Source organism: Rattus norvegicus, chromosome 5 (assembly GCF_036323735.1).
Source record: "Rattus norvegicus strain BN/NHsdMcwi chromosome 5, GRCr8, whole genome shotgun sequence".
Taxonomy (NCBI): domain Eukaryota; kingdom Metazoa; phylum Chordata; class Mammalia; order Rodentia; family Muridae; genus Rattus; species Rattus norvegicus.
In genome coordinates this window covers 120,272,923-120,297,382 of record NC_086023.1, presented here as the reverse complement: position 1 = coordinate 120,297,382, position 24,460 = coordinate 120,272,923, and the positions used below count along the sequence as shown (strand labels likewise).

The window sequence follows — 24,460 nt, the reverse complement described above, 5'->3', positions numbered from 1 at the left end:
TTGTGGGTTTGCTGTAACTAGCTACATCAGCAGACATTGCTTCTGAAACAATCTGAAACAAGGTCTTTGGCTGAGATGCAGCCAGGGGAAGGATGAGAATAGAGAAAGGGGGGGTCTCCATTCAACCCACGACATCAGGGGAGAGGTTTTAACAGAAAATTCTCAACTTCTGGAAATACACGGAACGAGCTGGGAATGATGATGGAGAGCCTGAGTCAAGGTACCAAGAATATCTGAGGGATCAGTACAGAGGGGAAATTCTTGATAAAAAGTTTGGCGATGATCACATTTTGGAATGAACCATGTTAAACAACGACAACAACAACAACAACAATCACAGAAAGCAACTTTTAGTGGAAAAGTTGTTAATGAAAATCAAGCTGCACAGACATGAGGCATTTGGGCTTCACCCTTGTGTTTGATGCTGATTCTTTATGGATGTGCTTTATTAAGTTGAGGAAGGTCTCCACACCTCTGTCCTTTGTTTTGTTTTGTTCGTTTCTTTTTGACATCGATTTTTTTTTATGTACTCTGTAGCCCAGGCTGGCCTCCTAGCTCAGTCTCCCAAGTCCTGAGATCACAGGGGAGTGCCATCAAGCCCGACTCTTTGCTCCTTTTAGCTGTATTGATGTAGGAGTCATACTGAACTCCCCTTTGCACTCAGCTAACACCTTACAGGTGCCAGGAGCTACTCCTTCCTAATCTGCTCTCTGAAAGATTTTGTGCACATTGCAATTGTTGTCCTAAGTGTGTAGAACACCATTCTCCCCGGAAACAATCTGAGCTTAGTGCATTGTACAGATTTTATTTTTAGGCCTATGTTCAGTTTATTGGGTATGTAATTATTTAGGTGATCCATTTGTTTTCTTTCCTTTTTTCCCTGTGGTACTGAGGCTCAAACCCAGTGCCTCCTGGATGTTGCATTTGTGCTCTGCCATCGAGCTGCCCCACAAGCCTTTGTCTATTTTGGTTTTTTTGAGGCAGGGTTTTTCTGTGGTCTAGGTTTTCCTGGAATTCATTCTGTTGACCGGGCTGAAGATTTCTTCTGCAATGATTTTCTAGTCTTCCCATAGAAGAGTGGGTGTGGGTATGTATAAAATATGAATTTTAATGGAATTTCAAGTTATAAATACACGATTATATATGCATTTTAATGTATCAATAAAGTTTAATATGTAACATGTAAATTTTTTGGAGACAAGATTTATTTAATCCATCTTAATTTTAAACTCAGAATTCCCTGCCTCAGCCTCCCAACTGCTGGGATTTCAAATATACACTGCATACAGTGTGCATTTTTACCATGTTGATTTATGTTTATGTATAGGTAGTCTCTGTTCTTTTGCACATCTATTTATTTCCTCATCATCTCATGGTTTTATTTTAATTGAAAATAAAATTTCACCTCATACAACATATTTTTTATGGTTTTCCCTTCCCAAGTCCTCCTCGCTTTCCCATCTATTTAGTTTCACCTCTCTCTCTCTCTCTCTCTCTCTCTCTCTCTCTCTCTCTCTCTCTATCTCTCTCTCTCTCTCCCTCTCTCCCCCTCTCTCCCTCCTCCCTGTCTCTCCCTGTCTCTCTCCATGTCTCTCTCCCTGTCTCTCTCCCTTTCTCCCTTTCTCCCTTTCTCCCTTTCTCCCTCTCCCTCTCCCTTTCTCCCTCTAGAAAACAAACAGGCAAATAAGAAAACAAACCAGAAGGGAACAAAACAAGCAGAGGGGAAAACAAAACAAAGAAATAACATGAGAAGTCTGTACACATGCACAGAAAACTCATAAAACCACAATACCAGAAACCATAATTTGTAAGCAACAGATCAGTGAAGTTAGAAAAAGCCCAGGCAAGGCATTATGAGACAAAGAGAACCTCCACAGGATTGTTACTAAGTCCGTTTTGAGTTGGCACCTGTGACTGATGTGGATATTGCTGCTTCCTATGTGTTAACTGCATCAGTAACGCCATTGACGGCTGCTCTAGGTTCAAATCTCCTGCTCATGTTCATAGTAAGTCCTTTTGTATGGGAGGAGCTTTCTGGACTTTCTTATTTTCCTTCAGATGTGGTTGTGCTTTGTTATGACATGTAATTTGGTACCTTTGACTCAGCTTAAGCTTCCATGGCTCGTTTTAGGTTTCCATGGTTCCGGGATAGCTGCTTCCTGGGGAATAGACACGACCTTTCTTAAGTCTAGCCAATGTTCATTCTCTCTCTCTGACAAGGTCTGATTGATGGAGCCCAGGCTGGCTTTGAACTTTATGTAGCTGTGAATGTCCTGAAATTCCTGATCTTTGTGCCTCCACTTCTCAAATTCTGGGATCATAGGCTTGTGCTAACCGACCCAGCCATCCAGGGTCTCTTGTATCATAAGGTCTCTCCACTCAAGGTCATGTGAATGAAAATAACAGGCAGCACTGTGTTGGTCAAGAGTCATAGAAAACCTTTGGGATTTCACTTTCTTTAGGGTAAATATGACTTCAGAAAACTCTAAAAATTGATATATACCTTTTCTTCTTCCTGATAAGCCTCTAGTTTATGATTCATGTGCACATGTGTGCATGAGGTATATATAACGTACACAACAGAGGTACAGGTCAGACAACAACACCTTCTACCTTCTACCTTGTTGATTCTTGTTTCTGCTGCTCCAAATTAACTGTCCTAAAACCTGGACAATCCTCCCATCTCTGCCTGCAGGCTCCCTGAAGGAGTGCTGGGATTACAGTCGCACACCGCAGCAACAGCTGCTTTCATGGAGTCCTGGGATGGAACTGAAGTCATCGGGTTTGTCTACTGAGTGCTTTTCCCATTGGCTGCCATTGCTCTTTGATTTGACCATCTGCAGCTATATTTTGGGGCAGCACTTGGGAAGCAGAGACAGGAGAGACAAGGGAGCAAGGTCAGACCCAGATAGGTCAAGGGCAGCCTGCGCAATGACACAGTGTTTCCAAGCCTAATTATATAACGAAATGTTTGCCGTCACTAAAGAAATGCAAATTAGGTCATAATGACAAAAAATAACATAAAAGAAAAAACCCTTAACACTTGCTTATTTAGGAATTCTTACATAATTTCATGATCACCGTAAATTGCAACAAGCTCCTGAAAAGTAGGCTTATGCACATAGTGAGAATCATGAAATTATTTTTGTCCTTCCATGAAAACCCCAACTTTGGCAACGTGCTTTAATGAGATTTCTCATGTTCTTTCTCATTCTCCTACTAAAATACAGTTTAATATGCTTAAGGGAACAGAATCTTCCTTCCTTGAATCTCAAGGAGTAGGAGGGAGAAAAAGAAGTTGTGAAGGAGGGGGGAAAGAAAAGGAGAGAGACCAGAGCAGGCCAGAGCTCTTCAGACTGGGAGCAGAATCACACAGGGACAGAAGGGACTCCTTTGCGGCTCTAAGAGGAGCTATGTTGTTTGGGTCAGGGTCTACCAAATCCTCTGCCACAACCACCGAGCCACAGGGCACTGGTGAAAGCAGTTACCTCCACAAGAAGACCAGAAAGAAATTAAGAATCTATTAGAAGGCGTTTACAGAACTGGATATCTTTATCTTGAAGGGGGCACAGGGCACAGAGGAGAATCGCAACCCTCTTCTGAGATGGAGCTCTGTCACATGACAGGAAAAGCCTGCTCTAAGAGGTGAGTTAGAGAATGAGCTGCAATCCACTTCTGCCTCCACCTTTTTGGAATCATACCTTCTTCCAGCTCCGGCCCTGCCCTGGGCCCTCAGAGTCTGCACTGGTGCCTGGCTGGGATGCTGCAGGCCAAGATTCAAATCTCAGCTGTTATGAAATCTGTAACCTTAGAGAGCTTAAACTTTATCATTGTCTTAAAATCCTTTTTCTACAGTTTTAGAACATGCTGATACTTTCCAATTCCTGGGACAGTTTCACAGATCAATGGAAGGCGTTAGGGGTGACTGAATGCCATCAGGTGTCAGAAGGAAATCAAGGGAAAGAGGATTAGAGTTGAGTGGATGCATCATACCGTACGTAGTTCCCCAGGTCTCGAAGAGCATCTAAAGAGAGAGATGCTGGCTTGCCTAGCAAGCACAAGGCCCTGGGTTCGGTCCCCAGCTCTGAAAAAAAAGAAAGAAAGAAAGAAAGAAAGAAAGAAAGAAAGAAAGAAAGAAGAGAGAGAGAGAGAGAGAGAGAGAGAGAGAGAGAGAGAGAGAGAGAGAGATATGCTGGCCTGAAGGAAAGGTTTTCCTCTTCAACTTTCCTTGCCTCTCTCTGTTTTGTGGGCTGTAAGTCACACCCAGGGCCTTGGAAAAGCTAGGCAAGTGTCCTGACACTTGGATTTTGCAGCACATGACTCCAACTCATGAAGAAGCTGACACTGGCCTTGAATTCTTGACTCTCTGGTCCCCACATCCCAAGGGCAGGAACTGTGTATGTGTGCCACTATGCCTGGAAGAACTAATTTTTTAAAAAGGTTTTTTCTCCCTTTCTTGATTCTGTTTTTTTTTTCCTTTTTTTTCTTTCTTTTTTCTTTTATTTCCTTATCTATATTTTAGAATCTGAGCAATTGTCTACACCAATGCCAATTCCCTCTTTAAACACAAGATGGCACTCGAGGTCTAATCTTTAGGGAATAAAAAGGCTACATTTCCTTAAAAATACATCACTGTGTAATTAAGTAAACCTATAAGAATGATATTTAAATCAAATCACTCCAAAACAACAGCACAAACATACACACTCTATGTGTGTTAAATGAATGTGTTTCTATGTAACTGGAGGAAAAAGGAACCAGCTATTTCAAGACAAAGATGATGTGTGGTTTATGTGTTTAAATACACACAACCAAAAACAAAAGGGGGGGAACTCCCAAAACAGTTAAAATCATATGTAAGCACAATACATACTAACTTCATACATCAAAATACAAGACAGCTGAGTCCACAGTGTGCTCTGTAAGTACAAGAAAGGTTCACAGTGATACTTGGCAGGACACAGGGGTCCCTCTCCTTTTCAATAGACTGAAGTGAAATGAAAAGTCAGTCTTGATGATGCACACACTTGCAAATCCCTTTCCTTCAAGGTGGATGGAATATGCTCTTGCCTGTACGCAGACAGGATATGTGCCCTGACCGAAACTTTAAATCTTCAGGAAGTACATGCTGGTAGGCAAGTAGAACTAGATGTTTTAATTTTCAGATAAGGTTTGAGCTTATCAACACAATTTGGTTGATCTCTGTGGCTTATTTTTTTTAAACAGGTAAATTAGAAAAAACGCTTCTATAGCGTTCTCTAGATGAGAGTGTCAGAAGTGGTAACCCAGTGGAAAGTGGAGGTGAGGAGCTTAGGCTCGATGCTGTGCATGGGGGTGGGCTGGGGGATAGATGTGGATCAAGTAAGCTGCGGCTCTGTAGGATGCTGATCCATATCATTCTGTGCTACACTTGCAGTTCTGCCTGCCAGATCCAATGCACATCAGGAATAAGGGGGAATGCCTAGTGAGAGAATACTAATCCTCCAAGCTACTTCCTGTCCCTTCTGTACGTCTTTCTTAGCTTCTGTCAGAAACAAAATACCTGAGGTAATCAAAACAGGGGTCCAGACTGTGCCCCGATCTGAACGGAACTGGTCAACAGCTCCCTGCACCCAAATCCCATGGAGGGGAGAGCTAGACATTCAGAGGAGCAGACACACCTGGGAAACCAGAGGAGACTACTCTATGCCCACATTTCTGACTCTAGAGGAAAACATCTAGATCCATCAGGGCCCATGCGCTAAGGGACCCAGAAGGAGGGCAGGCCCTTCTGGTTGCTGCCCTCATGGAGAGCTGAAACCTAGCCCTGAGGAACAACTTCAGGCCCGAGATCAGAGGTAAGACCAATTTTTCTGCTCCAAGTGACCTGCCTGGTAGACTCAAGACACATGCCCACAGAACAACTGAAAGACTGCACTCCTGAAAGCAGAACACTCTGTTCTGATAACTGGCTGAAAGAAAACAGGAAAACAGGTCTATAGCACTCCTGACACACAGGCCTATAGGATGGACAAGCCACTGTCAGAAATGTCAGCAGCTTGACAACATACCTAAAAGCTCTAGAACAAAAAGAAGCAAATACACCCAGGAGTAGTAGAAGGCAGGAAATAATCAAAATCAGTGTTGGAAATCAACCAAGTAGAAACAAAAAGGATTATACAAAGAATCAACAGAACCAAAAGCTGGTTCTTTGAGAAAATCAACAAGATAGATAAACCCTTAGCCAGACTTACCAGAGGGCACAGAGAGTGTGTCCAAATTAACAAAATCAGAAATGAAAAGGGAGACATAACAACAGAGTCACAGGAAATTTAAAAAAAATCATCAGATCCTACTACAAAAGCCTATATTCAACAAAACTTGAAAATCTGGAGGAAATGAACAATTTCCTAGACAGATACCAGGTACCAAAGTTAAATCAGGAACAGATAAACCAGTTAAACAACCCCATAACTCCTAAAGAAATAGAAGCAGTCATTAAAGGTCTCCAAACCAAAAAGAGCCCAGGTCCAGACCGGTTTAGTGCAGAATTCTATCAGACCTTCATAGAAGACCTCATACCAATACTATCCAAACTATTCCACAAAATTGAAACAGATGGATCACTACCGTATACCTTCTATGAAGCCACAATTACTCTTACACCTAAACCACACAAAGACCCAACAAAGAAAGACAACTTCAGACCAATTTCCCTTATGAATATCGACACAAAAATACTCAATAAAATTCTGGCAAACCGAATCCAAGAGCACATCAAAACAATCATCCACCATGATCAAGTAGGCTTCATCCCAGGCATGCAGGGATGGTTTAATATACGGAAAACCATCAACGTCATCCATTATATAAACAAACTGAAAGAACAAAACCACATGATCATTTCATTAGATGCTGAGAAAGCATTTGACAAAATTCAACACCCCTTTATTATAAAAGTCTTGGAAATAACAGGAATTCAAGACACATACCTAAGCATAGTAAAAGCCATATACAGAAAACCAGTAGCTAACATTAAACTAAATGGACAGAAACTTGAAGCAATCCACTAAAATCAGGGACTAGACAAGGCTGCCCACTCTCTCCCTACTTATTCAATAAGTAGCCAGAGCAATCAGACAGCAAAAGGAGATCAAAGGGATATAGATTGGAAAGGAAGAAGTCAAAATATTACTATTTGCAGATGATATGATAGTATATTTAAATGATCCCAAAAGTTCCACCAGAGAACTACTAAACCTGATAAAAAGTGGCTGGGTATAAAATTAACTCAAATAAATCAGTTGCCTTCCTCTACACAAAAGAGAAACAAGCTGAGAAAGAAATTAGGGAAATGACACCCTTCATAATAGTCCCAAATAATATAAAATACCTCGGTGTGACTATAACCAAGCAAGTGAAAGATCTGTATGATAAGAACTTCAAGCCTCTGAAGAAAGAAATTGAAGAAGATCTCAGAAGATGGAAAGATCTTCCATGCTCACGGATTGGCAGGATTAATATAGTAAAAATGGCCATTTTACCAAAAGCAATCTACAGATTCAATGCAATCCCCATCAAAATTCCAATCCAATTCTTCATAGAGTTAGAACAATTTGCAAATTCATCTGGAATAACAAAAAACCTGGGATAGCTAAAACTATCCTCAACAATAAAAGGACTTCTGGGGGAAATCACTATCCCTGAACTAAAGCAGTATTACAGAGCAATAGTGATAAAAACTGTATGATATTGGTACAGAGACAGGCAGATAGATCAGTGGAATAGAATTGAAGACCCAGAAATGAACCCACACACCTATGGTCACTTGATTTTTGACAAAGGAGCCAAAACCATCCAATGGAAAAAAAGGTAGCACTTTCAGCAAATGGTGCTGGTTCAACTGGAGGTCAGCATGTAGAAGAATGCAGATCGATCCATTCTTATCACCCTGTACAAAGCTTAAGTCCAAGTGGATGAAGACCTCCACACCGAACCAGGTACACTCAAACTAATAGAAGAAAAAATGGGGAAGAATCTTGAACACATGGGCACTGGAGAAAATTTCCTGAACAAAACACCAATGGCATATGCTCTGAGAACAAGAATTGACAAATGGGATCTCATAAAACTGCAAAGCTTCTGTAAGGCAAAGGACACTGTTGTTAGGACAAAACGACAACCAACAGATTGGGAAAACATCTTTATGAATCCTACAACTGATAGAGGGTTTATATCCAAAATATACAAAGAACTCACGAAGTTAGACTGCAGGGAGACAAATGACCCTATTAAAATGGGGTTCAGAGCTAAACAAAGAATTCACAGCTGAGGAACGTGGAATGGCTGAGAAGCACCTAAAGAAATGTTCAACATCTTTAGACATTAGGGAAATGCAAATCAAAACAACCCTGAGATTCCACCTCACACCAGTCAGAATGGCTAAGATCAAAAAGTCCGGCGACAGCAGACGCTGGCAAGGATGTGGAGAAAGAGGAACACTCCTCCATTGTTGGTGGGATTGCAGACTGGTACAACCATTCTGGAAATCAGTCTGGAGGTTCCTCAGAAAATTGGACATTGAACTACCTGAGGACCCAGCTATACCACTCCTGGGCATATACCCAAAAGATGCCCCAACATATAACAAAGACACGTGCTCCACTATGTTCATAGCAACTTTATTTATAGTAGCCAGAAGCTGGAAAGAACCCAGATGCCCTTCAACATAGGAATCGATACAGAAAATGTGGTACATCTACACAATGGAATATTACTCAGCTATCAAAAACAACGACTTTATGAAATTCGTAGGCAAATGGTTGGAACTGGAAAATATCACCCTGAGTGAGGTAACCCAATCACAGAAAAACACACATGGTATGCACTCATTGATAAGTAGATATTAGCCCAAACGCTTGAATTACCCTAGATGCACAGAACACATGAAACTCAAGAAGGATGACCAAAATGCAGATGCTTCACTCCTTCTTTAAAAGGGAAACAAGAATACCTTTAGGAGGGGATAGGGAGGCAAAGTTTAGAACTGAGGCTGAAGGAACGCCCATTCAGATTCTGCCCCACATGTGGCCCATACATATACCACCACCAAACTAGATAAGATAGATGAAGCAAAGAAGTGCAGGCTGACAGGAACTGGATGTAGATCTTTCCTGAGAGACACAGCCCGAATATGGCAAATACATAGGCGAATGCCAGCAGCAGACCACTGAACTGAGAACGGGACCCCTGTTGAAGGAATCTTAGAAAGGACTGAAAGAGCTGAAGGGGCTCAAGACTCCATATGTACAACAATGCCAAGCAACCAGAGCTTCCAGGGACTAAGCCACTACCCAAAGAGTATATATGGACTGACCCTGGGCTCCAACTGCATAGATAGCAATGAATAGCCTAGTAAGGGCACCAGTGGAAGGGGAAACCCTTGGTCCTACGAAGGTGGACCCCCAGTGAATGGGATTCTTGGAAGGAGGGCAGTAATGGGGAGAGGATGGAAAGGGGAACACCCATATAGAAGGGGAGGCGAGAGTTTAGGGGGATGTTGAACTGGAAACCAGGAAATGGAATAACACTTGAAATTTAAATAAGAAATATACAATTTAATAAAGATGGGGGGAAAAGGTTTCTTTGTGAATCATGGTTTTAGTCTATGGTTGTTTGGACCTATCACTTTGAGTCTTTGACCAGGCAGGACATTATAGCAGTAAACAAAGCTGCCTACTTCATGGTAGTCAGAGAACAAAAAGAAGAATGGACTGGGGTCTCACAGTTCTTTCCAAAAGCATGCCCCAATGATATTCTTCCTTTCATGAGGCCCCACCTCCTGAAGATTCCACCAAATCCTGGCAGCATCTCAGACCAAGCCCTTAGCATGGTCTACCGTGCTTTACTGTTGCTGTGATAAAATACCAGGACCAAAAGCAACTTGCAGAGGAGAGGGTTTATTTGGCTTATAAATTATGGTCTGTCATCAGGGGAAGGGAAAGCAGGGACTCAAGGCCGGAACCTGGAGACAGGAACTGAGGCAGAAGCCATGGAGAAGTGCTGCTTACTGGCTTGCTCCTCATGGTTTGTTAAGCTGCTTTCTTTTCTCACCAAGGGCCACCTGACCAGGGTTGGTACCGCTCCACAGGCCCTCCTCTAACAATTAACTGTCAAGAAGGTAGGTTGCCCACAGATGTACCGATGGGCAATCTGATGGGGACATTTTCCAGTGAAGGTTTCTCTTCCCAGATAACTCTAGTTTGTATCATGCTTATGAAAACCAAGTGGGATACCTGATCTTTGGGGAACAGGTAAGATTCGAACTGTAGCATCTGCTGTGTGTGCACACGAGCCACATACTTTTAGGAGACTATATATTGAAGGTAAAGCTCGACCAGAATTAATAGCTTAGATAGCTTGCTGGCTGTCAGAGCTTAGACTCTGGGTAGAGATTGTTTCCATTGTGAGGTACATAACCATTCGGTCTAGTGTACAGTAGTTTTACATGTACATACTAAGAGCACCTTAAGAACAGTCTTTGTCACTTTTGACTTTTTGTGCTCACCATCTCTCTTGAGAAAATAACTACAAACTACAGATTGGATGCTAGATTCATTTGCTTTCCCATGTCTTAGAAATAAGGCATTTATGAATATGCCACTAAACAGTCAAGGTAGTGGTAAAAAGGCTTTAGAAGTGAACACCAAATCACATGATTAATTAGTGAATATTTGTGAGCTGATTACGATACTGAGTATATATTAACAGTAACCAAATACATGTAAGAGTTTAGAATTTGCATAAAATATTTATGACAGTCATATTTTCAGTTTTAAATCCCTGTTTATAGACTATACTCTAGAATCCCCCCAAACAGAACCATGGTCTCTATCTATATAATAGACCTCAAATTTCATTTTTTTCTAAAATTAATTTTATTTAATTCTAATATGAAACAGGGAGACAAAATACACATGCATTTTTTCAGCGAAATTAACTGAGTACCTACTACGTGCTGTGCACTACATTAAGCATCAGGGATGCCTATTCCAATGCCCTTATCTTGGGTACTTCCCCATGATCAGATAAATCTGAACAGCATGGGACAGAGACAGAATCAACATGTAGAACACAGGTGATGGCACAGAAGGGACAGTTCATATGTATGCTGGATTCATGCCATCCTTGTGGGATACCGTGCTAGGCTAAAGACAGGTAGAGAGAGCAAACTGCAGATAAATGATACTAGATACATGTGGCCAGCTATGTGTTATTTTCTAACTTGAGATAAATTTACATTTCTTACATATTTCTGCCAGATATTATTTTCATCCTGTGGAATGCTGGGGCAGGGCATATTCCCCACTCTTCAGGAACTAATGTTTTTTGAATGTTCATACGCTAAACTTTTAAATATGTGGTATCATTCAAGAAACTCAATGGAAAACAGCTTTGCAAGGAAGGTAGTGTTATGACCAGAGCAACACATTCTGAGAGGGGAAGAACCCCATCAAGATCTTCCCGACTCCTCCCCCTGCTGGTTCCAAGGAGAGGTTTTCCATCTGTGAAAGGAACCCAAGCCTTAAGCAGAAAGGGCAATTCCAAGTCTTATGGGCATGTCTGTGTGCTAGGAGGCATTAGAAGCATTTACACATATTGACAGAGTGTCTGAACTCACGAGTGACTCCAGACCTCTTTGGGAGGCAGCTGCTATTGAACAGATACAACTGGTATACAAAGGGGTCCAGTCATGATGCTCAAGGTTCCAGAGGTGCTGTCCAGACAGGGCAGGACTCAGCTCCAGGGACCTGAGCTTAAGTACCTACCTCACAGGCATCCTTTTGACTCAGGCCAAGACTGAACTCAGGGTACTAGTAAAGGTTCTGCTTTGCGGGGAGAGATACTCCAAATAGAAGGCATCAGCGGAGAAGAAATCTTAGGCCTCCATGTGGAAGTGAGACATAATTAAGTATGGTATTGCTGGATGAGGGCAGTGAGCAGCGGGAAAAACAGGAGAAAGCAGAGGAAGGTGAGAAAGAAAGTCTTTCTTCAACACTATGCAAATAACCATCTCAATTTGCATTTTTCTTTTTAATGAATTAATAAATGAATAATTAATAAGGATGGAGCCACTGTCCTAACATGTGGTGAGTAAGGGATTCTATCACTGAGCCACATCTCCAACTCTATTTTTTTAAACCAGGAAATATCAGTGTAAGGAAGACATTTTCAAACATTTATTTAAAACACAGAGGCACAGTGGTTCACTCAAGAGGCTGAGGCAGGAGGACAGTGAGTTTGAGGTTAGACTGAGTTACAAAGTTAGTTCAAAGCCAGCCTTGTCTCAGGAAATCAGGGGCTGGGCATTTAGCTCAGAGAAGGAGGGCTTGTCTAACATGCACTTTATCACATATTCTGCATCTTGATGAACATCAAGAATTGTTGATGGTTATTTGAATAGAAGCTGAATTTCACTATTCCTTAGGCCTCTAGATCTTACTTGCATTCGTTTGCATGTTCAAATATTTATGGTACTATGAAATGCACATGCACATAAATGTGACGACTTTTCAAAACTTTACTTAAAGAGATTTCCCCTCTGACTACTCAGTCTCACAATTAATAAGATGCAAATAGCATCCGATCTGTATGTATTCTCCTCAGCCACCAGATGGCGAAAGGTGTGTGGGCATTTTATTCTGATAGGGTCACAGCACATAACTTGGCCCTATAAACTCTAAATAATGTATTTTGGAGTGTTCTAGCACTCAGGCAGTTCAGTTGTTTTAGCCACATGTAGGAGTGAGTGACTAAGTTGAAATTGACCTGGTCCTTGTTTTTCTAAATCTTGGGGTTCTATGATGCTGGCACTCCAGAAGGAAACAACACAAACAAGGGAAAGAAAGCAGCTCTGTTACAGGAAATTGGAGAAGAAGTCACGTCAAAGCAATGGCCATCTTAGATTCTGAGTAAGTTTTTCGACTGCAAGAAAATCTTGACACATGCCTTCAAGAAAAAACATGTTTGCCCTCCTTCAAACTCAGTGTAATACAGTTTTCTCCTGACTCTAATTTATGCTGAAGGGCCCAAAAGTAATACAGCTTTTCTTCACTTTGGCCCAAAGAGGAGTTGTTGCTGAGGTTGGGGAACAAAAGGCCAGAAGAACCTATTTGACTTTTACTCAGATTTATAAAGTGGCACATTGCTTAATGATCGTTTATTCCCGTCAGAAAACTACAGGCAGGAGCTGGAGTGTGAGGTGAAAATGGGAACGGTGGCAAGGTCTTCCCTTCCCAAGTCCTCAGCATAGCTGCTGAGAACCGTAAAGAAAGCACACTGCTTACATTCTATCTCTCCTATGTGGAATCCATAGTGTGAGCACTCGCGCGCATGCGTGCGTGCACACACACACACACACACACACACACACACGGGGGAAATTAGAAGGGAGACTGGGAAGAGGAAGGGACCTAGCAGAGAGATGGGCAGGGAGAGAAAGTAAGTGTTTATTTAATATAGTTTGAGTATATGTTATATTTGAATGAAAACATTGTTATAAAGCCCATCACTCTGTACAGTAAATGCACATTTACTTTGTTGCGTGGCAGGAGCGCATGCATACCTGTGTTTACACATGTGGGGGTGCACATGTGTTTGGGGGCTAGTGGCTAACTTCTAATGTCCTTCTTGATTGTTCCACTAAGGTAAAGTCCCTTGCTTAACCTGGAGCTCTCCAATTTGGTTAGTAGAGAAAATAATCCAGCTTGATAGAACCCTTCATCTCTGTCTTCTGAGTACAGGGATTACAGGAGGGACAGTAGGTCTACCTGGCATTTACATGGTGTACATCACACAACAGTATGTGATACATGCACAAACACAGATCCAAACACAGACACGAAGGCACGCATGCATCCACGCATGCACATCGGCATGCATGTGTGATTCTTGAATGAGAAATCTTTGGGAAAACAAAGTCAGAGCTATGAGAAAGATGAAAAGGTAGCTGGTGATAACTCGCTTGGAAGAGGACAGACTGGACTCTTCACTGTGGCTCCTGCCCTAGCTCCATGTGTGCCAGTTTTCCTACCTGAGTTCCTGTGGGAGGAAATGGTACTTTCTTATCATTGTTCCTGTGCTTAGGGGAGTTACAGGCTGCTGTTGCCAGGACATCTGCTAATGGGTCAGCACTTGAAATGGCTTACTTTGATTCCCATTGCCTTTGATACTGCCGATCCTGCTCCTTCCATTTGTAGTACTGTGCCATGAAATGTGGATCTCCAACAACTGAAATAAAGTGATTAAAGAAAGAAGTATTCATATACACTTTTTAACATCGCTTGGAGTGGAGAGTTGCTCATGCTCACTTCTCAGTAAGCCGATATGTGGCAACTGCACACACCATATAGTTCATGTTACAATGCTCAGGGACTTTGCAAATGTTTCCTTTTTATTGGAACTGTGTAATACTCGATATTGTTTGAAATAAGTAGATTGTGACTTCAAAATTGTTTTCATTATAATGACATTCGTTGATATATCATTTATGCAGTTAAATAACATTTATGAGAGACCATTGCTTTAGACAGATGTCCTGCACTAGGCCCCAGTACTAATGTAAGATGGGACCCCTCAAGCCAGGTAGTGGGGGTACAGGTCTTTAATCCCAGCACTATGGAGAGCACACCTCGGAGTCTGAGGCTGGCCTGATCTACAGAGCGATAAAAAGTGGAGTTTTATGCTTACAATGTCGTGCTTCCTCGGAGCAAGCAGAAGACTCCCCAAACAAACCCAACTTATGGCAAGCAACTGGAAGGGTCAATAAATGAGCAAGTGTCCTCTGCTCCCTGCTTCTGGTTCTTTCCTGGTTCCCACTCCTTAGTTAAAATGCTACCTAATTCATGATTCACTAATAAAAGCTGATTCTATCTTTAAACTTGCCGAAACTTTGTATCCCAGCAATGGTAATAAAGTATTTAAGTAGCTCATGGAGACAACAGCCTTAATAATTTAACAAGTTTTCTAATTTAGCTATTCAAGTAAAAAAATTAAGTCTTGGGGTTGGAAGTATGAATCTTTCCATCTCTACTCTGAAAACTGTTGCCTTGTTTTGTTTCCAGTTCTGGGAAACTCCAGGGCCTGTGCCAACCAGGTCAATGCAGAACTTCTATATCCCAGAGACATTTCCAATCTTGGTCATCCACAGAGAAAGACTATCAAACAGATGGTTCTGCTGGCCTGAGGGAGCCCTTTGACCACCTCACTGTCACTCCCCTGGCTGATGACAAGGGTTCCGGTGGCCTCCCTTGATCTGAGCACCGGGAGTTGCCTCTGGCTCAGTTCATCTTTTGGGATCCATGCCAGTCCAGTTGATCCCTCTTCTGAGGAGCAAGCCTCTACTCCTGGGAAACAGATCTTAAGGAAGCCCCAGCTCCTTTAATTATTTTCTTAGAATCTGGTATTTCTAGACAATCATCTTCACCGTTCCCTTGAGAACTGTAGTTGATGCTCCTGTTAGAATTTCTGCGCAGAAGCTGGAGAAATGGATCTGTGGTTAAGAGCACTTGCAGAGGATCTGGGTTCAATTCCCAGCACCCGCACGGAGCTCACAACTGCCTGTAGTTCCAACCCCAGGGCAGCTAACACCTCTGGCTTCCATTAGTAGACACGAGTGACTGTACATAAGTAAAACAGAACAAAATCCTTTATGTCCAAGGCAGGGTATTCAGTTCAGTAGCAGAGCACTGGTGTTCCATCCCTAGCAACCTGATCATCAAGAATTTTATTCAGTTTGAACCGTACAGGCGTGAGTGGACTTGCTGGCCTCCTGTGTGTGGCAGTTCCATCTACCCAGCTCATGTCTTCATTAGGGCATTTTGAAATCATGTTACCTTACTGGCTCACAAGTTTGTGGTTAGTTACAAGTTCACGCTGTCAATCAAATTCACACAAAATGTACTGAACCCTACATCACAGTCTCTCCTCCCTCTTCCCTCCCCCATGTTCCTTTCCCTTCTCTGTTTCTCTCCTCCTTGAGACTGAGTTTGTAGATGAACCACTTAACTATCTAGATGCTCTCTGTTAGTCTCGGTATTTGGACTCTTTTACTCTTCCTTTGTAATGCAATGCCATTTGCTTTTGGGAGATAAACGGCATGATTCTCACCATCAACACTCCTATAGACTCTAACAGTTTTTTCTTCCTCAGATCCAAGTGAGCACACACAACACACTGTCTTCCAGGCCCTATTAGACCCTTTCTGCTGGCATTTGAGGAAAACATCTTTTCCATTAAAGAAGCGAATCTCAGCTTTCTAAGAATTCTTGGTGAAGAATTGTCTTTCTTTTAGATGATTATTATAAGTAACATTACTGGAATTTTTCCCGAGACAGTTTCTCTTTCTCTGTATAGTCCTGGCTATCCTGGAACTCACTTCATAGTCAAGGATGGCCTTGAACTCACAGAGATTTACCTGCCTCAGCCTCCCGAGTGTTGGGATTAAAGGCATTCATCACCACCTCTGGCTTGGAATTCTTACTATAGGCATATGCATGTGAAGTATGTGTGGAGGGGAACCCTTATGCTACCCAGACAAACAGACTAGGAGCATTCAAGAGTGTTTTCTTATCAACCATCTTCAACTTAACAAGGACAAAATTTAAAAATTTGCTAGGGTTCTGTTTAAAGATAACATATCTTTCTGTACAGTTTTTGAAACAGATTTTCCTGCATTATGTGAGTCTGTGTGGCAGGCAGTCTCTGCCTTACATCTTACAAACCCAGAGTGACCATGTTACCTCTCCAGGAAGTCCACTCATGTTGTATTGACTCTGGCTTCTCTGTTTTATCGCAGAGGTGAGGATACCACAGTTCTTTTCTACAGACTTTTACACTTTTCCTATTTCACATCTATATTTTTGTTGTTTCTTTGTTTGTTTTGCTCAGCTGCCTTGCACCACCTGCCTGTAACCTCCATAGAAAGCTTACCCACAATGCCTATCTTCTTGTCTCCAGGACACAGTCAACTGTTCAATGACTCAGGATGACAAGAGGAAACCCAGGAAGGATGGGGGCAGGAAAGAGACAAAGGGGTTGGGGGTTGAGATTTGCACCTTAAGTTCTAGAGGGTGAAATTGCAGTTTTGTAAGCTATGGCAGAAAAGCATCCATCCCCTCCACAGCTTTCATCACATAATTCTCACCCTTCCATAATGTAATAGGTTCTCTTGAAAATTACAGCGTTGCTTCCATTGTGGGATTTGTTTGCTTTTTCAATAGTGGGGATAGAACCCAGGACCTGGTGCCTCCCTACATTTTTTTTTCACAATGAGGTGGGACAGAGAAAGTGTGTGTGTGCTTGTGTGTAGGGATGTGGTGGTGGGGGGGATGAAAAGAGAGAAATACTCCTCTCCTTGGAATCCGTTGAAGCCCCCTGCCAACAGGAAAATAAGAATGCCCAATTAACAACTGCTTAAAGCCTTTCTCCCTTCCCAGCTGTAAACCTATAATTTTTGAGGAATCTCACCAGAAACCCATTTTCAGGGAAAGGACACGTGTGTACCTAGTACTACCCTAGAGACTCTGATTTCCCTTTATCACATTATAATTTCATCTAGTCTTCCTCCTGAACCATTTGACAATCTCACTTACCAAACTAGAACAAAAGGGGGTTGGATCCTCTGAGCAACCTTTTGAGATGTAACTTGAGAGTCACCAAAATGGTACCCATGGATAATACAGAGACAAGGGCCATGCTCCTTTGAAAAGCCTGTGCCTTCTTATTTTTCCTGCTCTCTCTTGAGAAACATGTAACCTACTCAGGAGGTAGGGATTGGGGGGGGGGGCTGTCTTGTAACTCTCATGCTTAAATCTGTTAAAATGTTTTTAACAAACTTTCCAACGTTGCCTCATCTTTGGCATTGACAACAGGCATCTCGGTTTGGCCTGATTTAGGTCTCTAAAGATCTAGGAAAAAATTCAGGTTGTCGTGTGTCAATTTGTCCCTCTACCACTGACAATGATGTACTTACCACTATCTATGCAGAAGTTGACTTAAAAGTTGCCCATCTTCTCTTGATAGGAATGAAAGATGGTGTTCCATTAGGTAAGCACTCACTTCAATTTACTTACCTGTATATTGCAAAACTAGCATGGGGCTAAGGAGTTGCTAACTTCTGACGTCATGGTGAGCCCACCTGTGGCTGCACGTTATGGTCACCCGGGGAGCTTTTAAAAACTATCACTACCCAGTCCCACTGCCAACCCTGATGGAATTGGCATGGGTGTGCCCTTTATGCTGGAATTTTTACAAGTTCTTCAGGTGGCTCTAATGAGCAGTTGTAGCTGAGAGGCTCGGCTCTGCAAGCAGGCACACTGCCTCTTGCCTGGAAGGAAGGGCCTTGGAAGACTCAAAGAATGAAAGTCTCCTGGGGTGAAAGCAAGCACCCCCCTGATGCCAGAGGCTGTTTGGTTTGCCTGCTGACAGCAACAAGTACCAGGAAGCCTCCACTCAGCGCTGCACAGCACGCTGCTCGCAGGAATTCCTTTCCTGGAACGTAAGCATTTCCGTGTGGGGATCATATTCTGTCGTTAAAGAGCTGTTCCTACAACCATATGCATGGGTTTTCTCTCTGCCAAACCCTTTATTTGACATTTTATAGTGATGGGCAGAGAACAGTGGGGTCACTGGTACATTTTTCTATCTGATTTCCTGTGATAGTGAATGAAAGTGACGTGCATTTCAGAAATTCTGCTTATCCTTCAGTGTTTGAATGTAAATCTCACACTATGCTGTGATAATGTGTTGTCGTATTATAAAGGCAGAACGATATCACAGGAAGGAAATGTAGAGCCCGAGGTCTAGTCCAAGTCTGTGGACCACAGTGCTAATAACCGAGAGTAGGCACGGGTACTGAATGCTGTGCGTGATGCACACTCAGTGTGTTCGGCCCTGGGATGTGTGTGGTCATTCTCATTTTATAAACAAGGTGCTGGGCCAAGGACAGCCATAGACTTACCAGTGTCTCACAGTTGGTTGATGAGAGCAAATATAAAACCCGGGAATCTGCATGCAGAATTTTCTGCCTTTACCTTTTTATGGTATTTCCTCCTACGTAGATGACCTAAATTGCTTGGTTTCTCCTACTCTTATTTTTTTTTTCTGGGGCTGGGGACCGAACCCAGGACCTTGCGCTTCCTAGGTAAGCGCTCTACCACTGAGCCAAATCCCCAACCCCCTACTCTTATTTTCTTATCTGAAGAAAGGGGGTTAGGAGAATGTGTGGTCCCTCCGGCGGATGTATGGCTATTTGTGACATATATTAAGGTGTTCATCAAATAAATATTATTTGAATAAGTCAGATGATCATGAACTGGGGTGGTTAAAAGCAAAGTATATGCTGACTGTGAAAAGATGCTCCCGTGTTGTTATGGCATTGGTATCTAGACATAGCTTTTGTGGCTCAAAACTATGAAAAAGCATTAACACCTAAATCAAAATTCAGCAGCCTCCTACCCATAAAATACAAAGCTCCTTAGAAAAGCTGCATGAGATTCTAATAATCTCGGCAGTGATAAGAATGTAGATGTATAAATGAAGGTTAAGAGAGGTTTCCTTTGTATTTCTGAGTCACTGGAGAAGCATTCTACTATCTAAAAGCTTTATCTTCATTACTGCCAGGAAATTAGGCCATTAAAAAAAAAAAGAGCATGTTGGCTCTCGTCCAGCTGAACTATCAAAAGACAGCATGGCCAGCAGAGTCTGTCAGGTTCACGTTTATGTTTTTAAATTAGGTGCTGGCTCTTTTTGAAGGGAGATTGTTGGAGCATTTTTATGACTCCATGGGAAGAAGAGGGCAGTGGGCTTGTGAAAGCTGCCATCCAGAGTTAGATTCAAAGTCTCAGAAATTCTTCTGGGCTACAGATAACTGTTCCCAGGCTCCTGCTTCCCCAGAGGATGACTTACAGGCTGGCTTAGTGACAGGCAGAGGAAGAAACAACATAATTCAGCAAACTGGAGTCAGACACTTTGGAGGGAGGAGCTAGTATCAGGGCGATCACCATAATTCCTTCCATTTTAAAATCATTTCTTTTTTATTAAGGAGCAATCATTCCCACACTTTCTCAAATTTTGGCACATGATTGTATCTTTTGCCTAGGAGTTAAGTTTCTAAGGCCCCCTATGTATTTACATGCTACCATCCTTCAAAAATCTGTTTGTCTGTCTGTCTGTTCTGTTCTGTTTGTTTATATCTCTCAACACCAGGTTTTTAAAACAAATATTTATTTTCTCCAGATCCATCTGTGTCCCTCCATATTGTTGCACACAGTAAGGGCTTGAAGTGAACTGATTGGCCAAAGGTGCATCAGGCCACCAGACTTTTAGAATTAAATACCCATGGACTCTAATATCAGAAATAAAAATTCTCGGAACTGACAGCGTTGCTAAAATCTATGTATCATTAATGCACTTTGATTTTTTTTACAACCACTAGTGTATGAGGATGATAACATCTAATCAGAAAATACTCAATAATCAACGTCCTGAGAGAGCATGTGACTTCTTAAACGCTATCTTATTTCGTCTTGCAACTACTGAGCTAAGTAGTACAAAGCTTGTGCCTTAACTTATGCCTAAAAAAATAAGTAGAAGCTTTTGCTGTAGTTAGGAAATCATTACAATGAGACGATGAGCAATGAGACCCAATCAAAGCGGTGATACAAGGGAGGAGAGGAGTATAATGTTGCAAGAGATAAAACAAGAATACCAAACCAGAAAGATTGAGAGGCATAGCATAGTTTTATGAATTCTTAGGTTGAAGAAAATGCAAAAATAGTGAGCTACCAGTACCCAAGTCAGAAAAGGAAGGAGGGACAGGTTTGGGCATGGGAGTGTGACCTGGGTTCAGGATATCTTAAATGGCAAACCCGTGCGATACACAGGTGAGTCTCATGGCTGCGCATGTGCGCGCGGCTGCTGAAGAGGCTTTGCCTAGAGATGTGGTTTTGGCAATGGCTAAGGAAGAACGTGGTAGGGCCTCTCAGAGAGTGGGAGGAGGATAGAAAAAAATGTCATCACTGAAGAAAGAGGCAGAAGAATACTTAGGAAGAAAGAAGAAACATCACGGGTTTGGGGTATGGTACCCATCAAGGAGAACATAGGCAGTAACAGCTAAGAAAGAAAAGGGCTATAACAAGTCAGTGCAGACTCTGGGATCTGCAGCCCCTTCTAATCTCACAATGTCCACTGCCGCTTTGGCAGGAGGGCTGGGGCAAAGCCACATTCTCTCTTGTGTGTGGAAACTGGATAGCCTCCTTTGTGACAAACAATGACATATACTCTAAACGTCCAGTTAAAAGGAACCGGTTGTCTATCTCTCAGAGTCTGTCTTGTGGTCCCCAGAAAATATTTTCTTACATCGATGTAACTGAAAAAACCCTCAGCTCTCGCGTTTTCTGACTGTTGTGTGCTAGCTCTGGCTTAGAGGATAACTGTGTTTGAAATGGAAAGGTCCACCCTGCTGTGAACTCTTCTTTCTGGGTTAAAGGCCTAAAGTTAAACCTCATCAGATTAAGAACTCGGTCAATTGCCTACCCTTCCTCCTGGCTTTTAAACACACTTCAGGTCAGGGCTCTGCACAAAAGAAGAACTAAATTACTAGTTGTTGAGTGAGGGGTATGGTACAGACAGCCAGTAGGACAGTTTACTCTCTCGCAGAGCAGATATGTGTCAATTAGTCTTGAGATGAGAGCAAGACAAACTGGGAAAAAATCAACAGATTAAAAGATTAGAAAGACACAATAAAAAAGGCAGCATCAACTCACATTGGTTTTTGGAGTGTTCTGCGACTTTTGTCGTGGCTATCTGGGACCATGTCTTGTAGTAATCATTAAATGAGATTGTTTTGATTATTCTGAAAATATAAACAAGAGACCTTATTTAATTTGTAAATTTGTCCTTAAAATGATAGATCAGAGCACACAATTCAACGATATCAAATTAGACTGATACAAAATTTAGGACACTTTCTTCTCTTCTTCTTCTTCTTCTTCTTCTTCTTCTTCTTCTTCTTCTTCTTCTTCTTCTTCTTCTTCTTCTTCTTCTTCTTCTTTTTAAAATTTCTTTTCAATCTTTTTGAGACCAGAAATTTGTGTCCCTGGCAGGTCTTTGATCTCTGTGTATCCCAGACTGGCCTGAGACTCACAATTTTCCTGCTTTTCAGCCTCTTGTGTGCTGGGATTACAGGCACATGACACAGTGCCGGGCTTTAGACACACATCTCTAAGACTCCTACACTTAATAAATGAATCAAACACATTGATTTCACCACTGACAGGTAAGTATAACGAAAGTAGATGTTTACCTATGTATGCATTTATCTATACTGTAAAAAGAAACGATAGCTTTAAGACATCTGCCTTTCATGCCGATATATAAAAGGAGCTTTAAGGGAAGCATTATATTTGTATTTTTATTCTATAATAAAGTTTTCTTAAGTGTCATGTCAGATGTATTATGATTGTTTTTATTTCCTCTATGTAGGGAGAGTAAAAGCATCAGACTGCAGATTCGTTTTACCCAGCGTCTAGCCACTGTTGACATGGAGAGATTCTCCCTTCTTATCCCCCTCCACACTTCTCTCTGTTAGTGTCATTAGGGCCCTAACAGGGGAGTGAAGGTTGTGTACGTAAAGCAGTAAATGGCAACCGTGAAACACTCTAGGATAACTGCATCTTTACATATTTTTACTATGAACTTGTTGAGTACAGAAAATTACAGCTCCGTAAATAAAATATTACTCAGAGATAGTGTTCAGCCGTGTGGAATCACCAGCTAACTGGTGCGGGCAGATGCTTAAGGGGCAGGTGTAATAGCCCTTATATGTCTGTTTTCCGATTTAACTTCTCCGTTCTTTGGACAAAGAAACACATTTTCAGTTAAAACAAATATATTGGTACATTTTTTTTGGTATGGGTCAGCTTTAAGTTCCTTAAGGTAAATATTTGACTCAATTCTGAAATTAACGGGGCAATCTTCAAATGAACCAGTGCCTTCGCCTGCTGCAGTTTGTGACACCCAATTTTAAGACGAACAGTTTTCAAGTGTGTTATTACTTTTCCAATCACTCATAACTAGAATTCTGAAACTCGGTGAAAATCGATTAACTGTCACTATTACTGCTTCTAGCCAAGCCTCACACTTCCAAAGGAAATGCTAAATTTCCTTTGGTAATGTTGCATTTGCTAAATGCCAAATGTAAATTTGCATGAATTTGCCCCTGAAATGTTTCAGCAATTTGAAGCGGGGTGGGGGTGGGGGTGGGGTGGGGTGGGGGTGGTGGGGGTAAAGAAATGAAAGGCTACCCTATATCTGCTGTATGAAAATCTTGAGATCAATTTGCAATCACAGTTCACTTAGCAGACAACAATGATCCAAAAGGAAGGAAACTGTCAACACACCGTCTCACGGAAAAAAAAATATACCATCCTAAGGCACAATGGTCTCCATTGTCTTTTGTCTGTTTGCGGATGACCCATGACCCTCTCCCTTCCCAGGGGTGTCCTGTTCAGTTTCAAACTGTTAGCCCTCTGGGGATTTCTTTTCTTTCTCCAAGAATAATTAAAAATATTACCCTAAAAGGTGTAACTATGGTTAGCTTGACTACACAGAGGAGAATATCTTAAATCTTTGCATTTCCAATTCTATAAAGCAAACAGTCCTTTAAAATAAAAGGGCAGTAACTGTGTTCGCTATCATTCAATAGCCCATGAAGCTAATGAGCAGATGAATGGCATAAAAGTGTTTGCAGTTCCCACCAATACCAAGAGCATACTGAATACCGCCTCCGACTGAAAAACGGAGGAAATATAAATCTGTAAGTTTAAACCGGACACTGGAGCTGATTTTTCTGTTGAAATAAGACATATCCCTGGGCAAGGGAAGAGAACAGCTTTCTCTACTCCCATAATAAGGTGCTACTCGGCTCAACGTTCGGATAATTTGATACGTTGAGCATACTTCTTTAGAAGTGGCAATAAACAAAAGAATTTGGAGGAGGGTAATAAAACTTTTGTTTGAAAGTCATCAGGGAGTCATTTGGGGTGCAGTGTCTGCAGAAAGGAGGGGGGCATCCCAGGCTCAGGAATAGCCTCAGTCATATTCAGGGCTGGGGGGTGGGGTGGGGTATCGTGCGTGTTCACGTGCACACAGAGGATCTTGGAGGAAGGGGATATAGGGATGGGCAAGCTGAGTTCAGTGGAGAGTTCTGATTCGAGCAGCTGGAGGCTGTTCAAAGAGCTGAATCTTGGTGGTACAGGCTCTTTGCATGTAGGTGGAGAGTAGTTGAAACTGGCTGACAACCTCAGTTTATCCGAATGAAGAGCTGTCAGTGGTTTCCAACTCAGAAAGTGAAGAAGCAGCTGGGGCTTGAGCAGGGGTTTCCCCAGGGGTCTCACTCGTGGAGGGGGTTTTATAAGACTAA

The 24,460-nt window shown here is 42.0% G+C and overlaps 1 protein-coding gene across 5 annotated transcripts in view; it reads right to left on the bottom strand.

The window, feature by feature from the left end:
* Ube2u (ubiquitin conjugating enzyme E2 U) overlaps window positions 1–24,460 on the bottom strand; it is a 67,766-nt gene that overhangs the window by 4,132 nt on the left and 39,174 nt on the right. For all 5 annotated transcript variants that reach the window (XM_006238443.5, XM_039111114.2, XM_063261314.1 and 2 more), the window contains 2 exons: window positions 21,804–21,892; window positions 14,187–14,268 (listed from right to left, as the gene is read on the bottom strand). In XM_006238443.5, the coding sequence (XP_006238505.1) occupies window positions 14,187–14,268; window positions 21,804–21,892 (171 nt within the window). The remainder of the gene's footprint in view (window positions 1–14,186; window positions 14,269–21,803; window positions 21,893–24,460) is intronic.